Here is an 11,089-nt window from a genome sequence, read left to right on the forward strand (position 1 = left end):
TCCTGCCCAGGACAGGGGGTCAGACTTGATGATCTGGTCAGGTCCCTTCCAACACTAGAAACTATGAAACTATGGAACAGGCAGGTAATAGGGAACACAACCCATTTACGGGGGAAAGGGTTAATACGAGCTGCACCCAGCAAACAACTTTCCCATCCTGTCTGCTTTGTGAATTTTATTCACAGTCCAGCCTAGTCCCATTTGTGCTGGGATGTCCCACAGGGTTCTCTGTGCGGAGACTCTTATCACAGATACCTCCTGCCTTGCCTGCCATTCCCGATCAGGGCTGAAAGGAGTTATAATGCCTCTGCATCATTAACATCTTGGTCCTTATTCCTAGTACCCAGACCCTTCCCAGGAGCACCAGACTCCTGTGGCAGAAAGGCGCAGAGACAAGAAGTAACAATCTGTGAGATTTATTGAGGAGTTACAACATAGCGTCCTCAGACACAGCTATGAAGCAAACAACCCACTCCCAGAAGCACAGGCTGGCATCTCCCGTTTAGAGCAGACAAAATCCTCACAGGTGTCCCAGGCAGCACTTTTGCCTCTTTCACCCTCACTGGTCTCGGATTTATTACTGTGAGGCGTCTATGTGCATATCACCCTACAAGGGCTCGACCCTTCCTCCTTCCTCCCCATAGCAGGCATAAAGGCAGATGCTCTTTGGAGAGAGACAGGGATTCTCTGTTTGTCTGCTGGTGACAAGCATGGTTTGACTGCCTTCCCCAATGGCAGGCTCTGTTATAGAGCAGGGAAGGACCCTACAGTAAATCAGGCACACGGGCCCAAAACTGAGAAGTTGGAGTGGCAGAGGGAGCTTATAGCTGTTGTGCTTTCTTCTGCCTAGCAGGGGTCGCTGTGACACTAAAAAGGCAAATGCAAATCTTGTGGGCAAAGGGTGATTGTAGGGTGTGGGTTACACCCCTGCAGCAAGTCAGACACAGACTTGAGCGTCTGCCTGCCTCCAAGGGGTGCTGGCATGAGCTTCAGACAGGATATTCCAAAATACAGGTTTTAAAGCAAAGGCAACCAAGTTGAGGGTGAGACGTGGAGTCAGCATGACGCTGTCCCACAAGGGGCTGCCATAAACTATGGTACAAAAATAAAGATTTAAACTGGAAATTAAAAAGAGGGAGTTGAGCACTAGAATGACATCCTGAGGCCTCTGGCTTGTAACAGCTGGAAAATGAGAGAAAGAGCAAAGCCAACGACAGAGAAAATCAAGAATGAAAGGAAATGGGAGAATGGGAAGAGGAATAGAAAAAGGGAGAGAAGAAAGAACAGAAAAGAGAAAGATGTGAAAAGGGAGGAAAGAGAGAGAGAGAGAGAGGAAGGAAAATCCACATGAGTAAAATACATTGACTTAAGAAACTCAAGTCTCACAGCTGAGGGAGAAGAGGCTCCTGAACAGAAGGCAGGAGAGAGCCTGGCAAATGCCAGACAGACAATGAATGCCCTAATCATGAAGGGTGCAGGAAGAGGGATTCAGAAACCTCCCATGTGATACAAATCCTGTAAAATCCCTAACAAGAGAGAACCAATGACTCTTCCCTCTGAGCTCCTTATGGCACCAGCCATCAGCACCACACAGCCAACGCTTATGAACTACAGAGCGCTGGGGCATATTTTACGCAGAGCCCAAAAAGCCAGCTGCTCAGTTGCTATGCTTATCCCCAGAACAGTCACCCTGTTGGAGTCTGAGGGGAGATGAGATGACCAGCCTAAGATTTCTTTCAGAGGCAAGTGGCAGTGAGACAGGAAAGATATAGAAATCTTCATGCAGAATATTCTGTCAGCTGTCAAGAAGAGGATTAACAGTAGCTTCTGGGAGAAAGACTTGTGGGATATGTGCATCTATCTGTCTGTCAGTGCCAGGCAGAAATGTGGCACTTCTCCCATTTACAACAGGATAAGTCTTGCCCTTGTTCCCACCCCTCTTAGTTTCTCACAGCTTTGCTCTGCCTTCTGCTGCCAGAGCCTTTAGTCCAGAACTGTAAGGCCTGCTCAGAAATAAAGGCACAAACCAAAAAAATCAGGAAAGCATCACATAAAGAAAGTACTCCCCCCCCCCCCCAGCCACCCCCACCCCCCAGCTTTACAAACCAAGGCCAGATCCATAAGAGGGGAGGTGAGTGTCACCCATGCAGAACTCAGATTTGTATCTGAGAGTGCAGACAGGTACTGTACCTGCAGAGAAGGAAAAGTGAGGAGCAGGAAGACATGGGGTCCTGAGTGGGGAGCACGCAGGATCAGAGGCTGGGGAGGTGAGGTATGGGAACTTAGGTGCATGGGAAGAAGCAATGAAGGTGAAGGGGACAGAGGAGCAGAATTCTTGAGGGAAGGCAGCGTGGAGAGGAGGGGGTGGAAGCCCCATGGGCAGGATGAGAGCAGCGGAAGGGAGCAGGAGGAGAAGGAGTCCGCAGGGAGAAAGAATTAGTGGAATCCTGAGTAGATGAATGTGCTGCAAATAAAAATAAAAAATTAAGTTAAACAGAAAGCAGCAGCCAGGGTAACAGAGCTCCCACTGAACCCTCAGCCCCAGTGTGCCTCCTGCTCCCTGCAGTGATTCCCCCAGCCCCTTCCCTAGTGCTTCCCTGACGCTAGCTGTGCAGACTCTCACCAGAAGGGAATGGACGGCTTTATGCTCGGGTATTTATTATTATCATTTTCCTCAGGGATTTGCTGCACCTTTCTCCTCTGCTTCTGCCTCTGCCTCTGCCTCCTCCTCCTGCTCTTCCTCCTCTGGATCCTCCTCTGTGCTCTGCGTCCCAGCATGCAGTACAAAGGGAAGAAAGAGCGGAGACACTTGCAAGATGAGCCATGGTGATTTTTGCTCAAGCACCAGGCCTTAATGTAGTGGTCATACTTGGGCCCAAGAGAGAATTTCTCTAAACAGATTAGAGATCTTTGGAGGTAGTTGGGGGCAGGGGGGAATTCACTGATCTCCAGAGCACAGGATCTATCCCACATACAAATGCAGATGGTTGTCAGGTACTGAGAGAACTTGGTTCTTCCTATGGTCTACTGCCTACCGAGCAAGTGCCCCGCAGGGAGTTTCTCCCCTCCCTTTCCTGCCAGAAGGTGAATAGGGAACTTCCTCCTATTTCCACATATTGGAACTCATTGGAGGAAACATTCCTCCTGCATAAAAAAGTTTGTAGACTTGGTCAGGAAACAGATGCCTGCTGCAAAGCATTCTGAGGATTCACATGCTTGCGGGACTGAGGAGAGCAACACACTCACTATGGGCACAATGAGAAGGGATATCAAATAGGCATGAGAAGGTCGCAGGTACCTCATTACAGTGATTTACCACATATACAAGGTCCCATTTGGTAGCAGATGATGGCACTTCATGACCTTGAAAAAGGGACTGGCCATGACATTTCACCACCTGGTTAACTCACAGCTGAAGTTGATAGAGGAAAGAGAGAGAAGAGGCTCTTACGGTGATGAAGATAAGCCATTAACAGGGAGGGTGACGTAAAAGTTAGTCTCACCTTGACTTTGCGGCTGGGCTCAGAGCTCAGGCCATTAGGAGAACTGTACAGCTCTTTGGAGACCACGCACAAAAACTCTGTCTGGTCCTCATTCCCATAGTTATAGGTTGAACCAATATTCACCAGCTGGAAAGAAAAAGGAAGGGAAGATTACACACGTTCATTGCTATATGGCCACTGTTCTCTGGGGGAAAGCCTTCAGGCAGCACTGAGTCAAACCTCTATGTATGAATCCCGCTAATAAGTCCCAGCAGCTGGGAACAAAACAGAGGCTAGGACACGAAGAACTGGGAATGGAACCTGCTGAAATGCAGAGAACTTTATCCTCAGATGCACAGGGTCCTCCCAACTCCCACTGAAGAGGTGACAGGGAGAGGGACACTCCCTGACAGCATCCCAGGTTGTTTCAGGTGAGTGAACACTACTTCTGGAAGGGAGTGTGCATTCTGGCACCTTGGGGTTATGGCTTGTTTCCCTTCTCCTATGACTTGTTTGCTAACAGTATACTCCTACCTAGGCCACACATATTCTGCCCATACCTGCTCAAAACGCCAGCCATCTGACATGGTGGAAACCATCTGAGTGAGCTCTTCTTCCTGGCATTGCAGCACCCGGTACACATGTTTTGGTGGAACCTGGGAGCAAAGTAAAGGGTTTATTAAAAGCATGTTGCTGACAGATCCTTCCTGTGAGGCAGATGTTCCATCAGAAAATAAAGCAAAATGGTTCTCTGGCCTTAAGACACCATACTGGAACAAAAACTAACACCATTGTGGCTAATAAGAAGAGAAAGACCTGTGGCTCAACTTCATACTGCCTAGTCCTTGGAGAGCCTGGAATGAGGACAGAAAAGAAGAGTGGTTTCTATGGTGGGGAAGGAGCAGACCGCAGATGCAGCAGAAAAGCACCTGTTTTAAATGCACACAATGCAGGGGAGAATCCAGCACTCAGCACAGACCACACTCTTTGATATGGGAAATCTGCAATTGTTACTAACATTAATGAAAGTCACCTATATAGTGCCATAGATGCCCATTTACAGGCAGTCAGCACATTCCCCATCCCATGGGGGTTTACAGCCTAAGTCATATAAGGTAAAAAGCAGCACAAGATAAGGCACAGGACAACTATTCAAAGAAAAGAGGGTAGGATGATATTACTGGCAAGGAGCAGCAGTGTATCTGCCACAGGATGCCTGTGTAATTATGGGCAAAGCACCTAATCTCTCTGTGTCCCAGTTTCCAGCCTGCAAAAGGAAAATGATAATCCAGCCATTCTCTCACCCTTTCTCTTGTCTACTTGGATTATATATCCTTTGGGGCAGGGACTGTCCCTGTGTTTGTATAATACCTACTAAAGTAGGACCCCAATGTCAATATGAAAGTCTTGGTGACACTGTAATGCATGTTACCACCATTATTTATTATTGTTGTTGTTATTTGCAGGACTGTTGTTGTTAGTAGTAGTAGTAGTAGTAATAGTAGTAGTAGTAGTATTTATTAAGAAGCAGAAAGTATTAAAGGAGAGCTTGAAATAGGTGAGCAGGGTGAGAGGTGGAGAAGTCAGGATCAGTGATTTCCTCTCCACAGCTACCCCTCTGCCTAATGCCATGATGACACTTTAGTGACTCCCCCCATATATCCTTCTGCCTTCCCTCATGCTAACACCTCAGTGATTCCTCACTGATCTCCTCCTGCCTCCCACAGTGGCAGCACACTAAAGGGAATGAGCTGACTACTTTCTGAACAGACAGGGGCCCAGCAGACATTATACCTTCAACACACTAGCCCCTTCATACATTGAACAAGCCGTTACGGTTAGTGCTCTGACTGAAGGCTGATGATATAAGATCTTCACAGATAAAATAAATGCCACATCCAGTGCCACCTCTGGAGTAAGAAAATAGGACTGAGTTATTGTAATTAAGTGGAGATCTTGTTCAGGGGAAATTTCAGGACATGGAATTTAGCTTGTTGACTCTACTCAGTGCAGTCATCCCTGTGTTTCTACTGCATGATTCGAGCATCTCTCCCATTTGCCCTCCTTACTGTTCCTGGTTCTTCTTTCTTCCTCAGCTCCACCCTCTGTCTCCTTCTCTCCCCATACCTGTGTTACTGTGTAGTCCTTCTCCTCCAGTCTGTCCTTGATTATTCTGATTAAAGGGCCAATGTTATAGAACTCGGCTTCTTCCAGAACCCCTAGAAATAAAGGCACAGAGAGCACAAAAGGCACATGGATGAGCTGCTGTACTTTCTTATTGGCTTATTTTCTCTGTTTCTCAGTCCCATTTGGCATCTCCAAGAATTCAGATCCATTGACCAGGAACTCCTCGTACATGAAGAGGTTTGGGCTGTTTGGAAACTCCTACACCTGGTATTGAATTCAGACTGCCCTGATTACTGGACCATGGGAAGAGGTAGTGTCCTGAACTGAACCCCAGCTCCCTGGTTACCATTCCTAGATTCATAGATGCTAGGGTTGGAAGGGACCTCAACAGATCATCCAGTCTGACCCCCTGCCCTGGGCAGGAAAGAGTGCTGGGGTCAGATGACCCCAGCCAGTTGCCTATCCAACCCTCTCTTAAAGACCTCCAAGGTACAGAAGAGCACCACCTTCCTTGAAAGCCTGTTCCAAATTCTGGCCACCCTTACCGTGAAGAAGTTCTTCCTGATGTCCAGCTTAAATCTGCTCTCTGTCAGTTTGCGACCATTGTTTTTTGTTATCCCAAGAGGCGCCCTGGTGAACAGAGCATCTGCAATCCCTTTCTGCGCCCCCCTAATGAATTTGTAGGTGGCCACAAGATCACCTCTCAGCCTTCTCCTGCGGAGGCTGAAGAGATCCAGTTCCCTTAGTCTCTCCTCATGGCACTTGGCCTGAAAACCCTTAAGCATATGAGTGGCCCTCCTCTGAACCCTCTCGAGGTTATCCACATCTTTCTTAAAGTACAGCACCCAAAACTGGATGCAGTACTCCAAGTGCGGTCTGACCAATGCCACATAGAGGGGAAGTATCACCTCCTTGGATCTGTTTGTCATGCATCTTGCTAATGCATAATACAGTGCAGTTAGCTTTGCTGATGATTTCATCACATTGATGATTCATGTTCATCTTGGAATCCACTAGGACTCCAAGATCCCTTTCTGCTTCTGTGCTGCTGAGAGGGTCATTCCCCAGCCAGGAAGTGTGCTGGATATTTTTACGCCCCAAGTGCAGCTCTCTGCATTTGTCCTTGTACTGCATCCTATTGTGTCCTGCCCACTTTTCCAACCTGTCCAGGTCCACCTTCAATCATTCCCTACCCTCCAGTGTGTTCACTTCACTCCACAATTCAGTATCATCTGCAAACTTGGACAGATTACACTTCACACCCACATCCAAGTCACCGATGAAGACATTGAAGAGAACAGGTCCAAGGACCGAGCCCTGCAGCCCCCACTGCCCACATGCTTCCAGGTCGATACTGACCCATTCACCACCACACTCTGGGAATACCCCGCTATCCTGGCTGTGATTCCAGAAAGGGGGCACTGTTCACTGAGCTCTGAACCCAGGCCCACTGCTCACTTTCCCAGGGAGAGAAAGGCTCTCATTATGGGGTACACAACCTGCTCCCTCTGATTTACTGACTGAGGAGGTTGATTATAAGCCCCTGGATACCTTTCTGAGGGCTTCACTTTGGCCCTTGGTTACTGTCCTGAAGGCTTCATTCAGCGGCCACTGAATACACTCTCAGTTTCTCTTCTGCAGAGTTCTATATGCTTAAGAGTGAGACCTGATTTCACTTCTTGTCATTGTCCTGGGACTACAGGAATTTGAATTTTCCCATCTGGTCCCTGTCCTTCAGTGACCTTTGTCTTGCTGATCTCAGAACTGAATTGTGCTTTACCTCAAAGCAGATCAACAAAGATTTGTGTTTCACTTTAAGCTACTGTGTTTGCATCTGGCCCCTCTCCTGAGACACACATGATCATGTTGCTAACAGGCCTGTGGGAGAGGGTAGGTGGGGGGCATGGTACCTAATGGGTCCACAAGGGGCAATGATGTCTCAAAAACAACCTTCACAGATTCCCTGGTCAGTATGCAGACATGGCAGGAAAGTGAGATTTGTCTGACCTCACCCTTCCCACTTCAACCCACTCAGAGCTTTTCATCCTCCTACCTTCCTAGTGGAAAAAGTGGAAGGGTGAGAAGGGACTGGGTGATAAAGCAGTCTCAGCCAAACAGGGCTCAAACCCTGTCAGGTTGCATTGGAGAAGGCCACCTGCATCCTATTTGATAATTCAGCAGGGAACTTACTATCCCAATGACCACAGTGACCTTGTTGCTCCTTTCCCATCTCTTCTGATCCCCAGTAACTGCAACAGCCCATTCAACCAGTGGAGCAGTGATGGGGACACCAGCTTGTTCAAGGGTTGGACTCAAACTGGGCTTCCCTCACCATCCTAGTGGGCACTCCCTCCCAAGCACTTATTCAGTGTATCAAATGAAAACTGACCCATTTTCAAGATAGCAGAATGGAATGAGGTCAGGGAATTAGGGCAAACAGCATGTAATGTAACCCACTTCCAGCAGCAGGGAGAGGTGTTAAGAAGGAAGTTTGGGGTTTCTAAGACTCACCCTCTTCAGCCATATCTTTATCCAGTACCAGCTTGCCATGACGGAGAAAATTCAGGATAGGTCCAAAGTATGTGGGGTCCCGGTCTATGAGGTAGGCACCAGTCTCATCCTAACCACAGAGACAAGCCAACATAGGAAAAATGTACAAGGGAAACTTGTCCCCATCCCTGACAGCACCATGCAATGAACTGTAATAACATAATAATTTTAGTAACAATATATGATATTTCTATGGCTCTTTTGAGTAGTAGTAAAGACATGCCAATGGAGCTGGGTTCAGTTCTCTTGGCTATGCAATCTTGAGACATTTACCACAATCTCTCTGTGCCTCAGCTTCCCTATGAAAGATGAAGATGATGCTACCTCCCTTCTTTAAGTGATTTGAGATGAAGAAAACCATAAGCATTAGGCCTCTTAAATCCTTCCGAATCACAAAGGCATACAGTACCATTTAGAAAAACAGCCACCTCTGAGTGAAGGGCTGCTGGTAAATGCTGCAGACAACAGTGCTACAAATACACAAGCTCGGGTACTTTGGCAAAATCAGCATCAAAGCCAAGCAGCCCATCAGGCCAACACAGTTAAAGCACTCCAGTTTCTGCAGCCAACAGAGGGACATTATGTTCAGCTGCTTCTGGTTCCCCTGCCTAAACGAACAAGTACATATTTACAGCTGGTTCAACAGGAACAGATTCCAGCACAAGTCCAGCATGAGGCTCAAACGCACAGCTTCAGGTTCATAGCAAGATGCCTTAACTACTATGTCATCATACTTTGCTTGGCAAAGCATGCTGGGTCAAAACAGTACCCAGGATTTTTAACATTCATACAGAGCAAGCGGGACCTTGATTGTAAAGGTCTCAGTATCCTAAGCTCAGCCCCGCAGCAAAAGAGACAATACTCTTACTTTTTTTCCCTCGGATAAACTGAAAGGATCTAGGAAACTCCTGCACAGATCTGAGCTGATGGGCTTCCTGACATTTCAGGCCTGAAGCTGCCACCCCTCCAAACTCTCCCTTCTGATTGATAAGGCTTTCTGGGAGCTTTACTACATTTCCCTGTCAGTAACAGCAAGAATCAAAAATAAAAAGTCGGGGACTCTCCACTCAGCATGGCTCCTACCTTGACAGTCGCATGAAGGCAAGGAGGATGGGAAGCTCTTAATTTTGGCTGTACTCGGCAAAGCTATTCCTCCTGTCAGGCTTCAGCTTAAAGTCTGAGCCAAGCAGTGGCTCAAAGCTAGGGCACTTCAGGTGGAGTAGTGACAGCACAAGAAAACAGAGCCTCTCAGGAGTCGCTGGTAGTTCTGGTGCAGAAGACAGGTGTTATGCCACATATTAAGACAGCTGCATGGCACTAAAAAGAGAAAACCAGGGGATCCAGGGAGGGATGAAGGTCTCTCCATCAAATTACATCTGCCCCTCTGCAGCCGCAGAGATGCTGTGCCGTCCCTGCCATCAGCCTGGCTCCATCCCTTTCTCTCCTATTCCTGCACCGAACCTTTCTCTGCCCGTGTGCTCCTTTCCCTCTCTCCTCTTTTCCTCGTGCCCCCCAGCCCAGCCTGTGCAGAGCTTTGTCTCTCCCTCAGGGGTCCCTTTCTTCCCAGACGGGTACAAGAAGAAGGCAGAACACAACCGCACGCACGCACACACGATGCCAGGCAGAAAGCTACCCCTCAGGGCAGGTGCCAGCCTGATGCTTACCCGGTCCGACTGCAGCTCCTCCCCCTGGCACAAGCGGCACAGGAATGATTTCTGTTCCCGGCACAGGGTCTGCCTCGTGGTTAGGAAGATGGTGCCCCCAACATTCAGCCGTACCCACTTGCCCCTGCTGCTGGTGGCAGGGGGAGGCTGGTGAGTTTCCCAGGCATAAGAAACCCTTTCTGCCCGTTGCATTTCCTCCCTTCCTTCCATCCTCATCTCTCCCTCTCTCTGTCTCTCTCTGTCCCTCCCCTGCTCCTAAGCTAAAGAAACCAAGGCAGGTATTGGACACTGGAGGATTCTGGGATCTGTAGTTCCTGAGGTGGCCTGCACCCCAGAGGTGGCTGCATTTCAGTGGTGCTGTACGTACACAGCTTCTTAAATGCTATGGGATCTTTTGGGAAGATGGATGCTGGATGAATGTTGTATCTACTGTTCTTGGTGAATGGCACAAGAAGCAAAAGTGAGATCCACAATCTGAACCACTGCTATCATTCAGAGGGCATTAGGATCACGGTTTTTGCTTACAGCCCTTCTCTAATTTTTATGAGTGTACTTGCTATACAGCACTTTGAAGAGGCAAAGTAATACGTAAAAAACTTTAGTTGTCAGGTGAGTGACGTTCTCTCTGAAAATGGGCACCTAGGAATTCTGGGAACTGTAGTTTTCTATGTCCCACCATGCCTGCAACCCATGATGGGTGGACTTGGGAGATGCTGAGAAGTGCAGTGTAACACATCCCACTAACCCGGCTGTGGGACACCAAAGGACTCTGGAAGCTGGCCTCCAGATCTGGGTCACGCATGCAGTGTGCTTTGAATGGAGGAGAAAACTGCTGCGCCCATCCGCCAAATAGTGTTATCCCTTCCAGTGCCAGCAGGACAGTCACCTTTCCTGTTCCTGATTCCCCAAACAGGTATCTGACTGCTATCTCAGTCACTGCAGTGCTGTTGAAGTAGAGAAGTTGGACAATTTCCTTCTTTGAAGTGGGTGGTTTTAAGAGTGGGGAATCAGCCTTAAGCAACAAAGCCCAAGTTCTTTATATTTCTCTCTGACTCAGAACAGCCATCTATCTACTTGGCAAATTTTCCCTAATCTGCTACCCTTCCAGCACCTCTAAATCTGCCTGGCAGAGACTCCTTCGTGCGGGAGGAAGGAAAATGAGTCTCCATGTTCACTTAGTCACAGGGCTTTGCTGCTACCACACACACACAAACACACACACTCTCTCTCTCTCTCTCTATCTCCAATGTAACTCTGGAATGATGT

The 11,089-nt window shown here is 48.1% G+C and overlaps 1 protein-coding gene across 5 annotated transcripts in view; it reads right to left on the reverse strand.

Annotated features, from left to right (window-relative positions):
* The window catches only part of KCTD17 (potassium channel tetramerization domain containing 17), a 37,152-nt gene extending 27,092 nt beyond the window's left edge, over positions 1-10,060 (reverse strand). The window contains exons 1-7 of one of the 5 annotated variants that reach the window (XM_014520996.2): positions 9,824-10,060; positions 8,121-8,229; positions 5,610-5,701; positions 4,043-4,138; positions 3,504-3,629; positions 2,624-2,764; positions 2,331-2,464 (exon numbers count right to left, since the gene is read on the reverse strand). In XM_014520996.2, the coding sequence (XP_014376482.2) occupies positions 2,675-2,764; positions 3,504-3,629; positions 4,043-4,138; positions 5,610-5,701; positions 8,121-8,229; positions 9,824-10,039 (729 nt within the window). In that variant the 5' untranslated portion in view covers positions 10,040-10,060 and the 3' untranslated portion in view covers positions 2,331-2,464; positions 2,624-2,674. Of the gene's footprint in view, positions 1-415; positions 2,465-2,623; positions 3,630-4,042; positions 4,139-5,609; positions 5,702-8,120; positions 8,230-9,823 lie in introns of those variants that run through there. The other 4 variants (XM_025206896.1, XM_025206893.1, XM_025206895.1 and 1 more) reach the window with 4 other exon arrangements.
* Positions 10,061-11,089: the final 1,029 nt, after the last annotated feature.

This window comes from Alligator sinensis, unplaced genomic scaffold (assembly GCF_000455745.1).
Source record: "Alligator sinensis unplaced genomic scaffold, ASM45574v1 scaffold215_3, whole genome shotgun sequence".
Taxonomy (NCBI): Eukaryota; Metazoa; Chordata; order Crocodylia; family Alligatoridae; genus Alligator; species Alligator sinensis.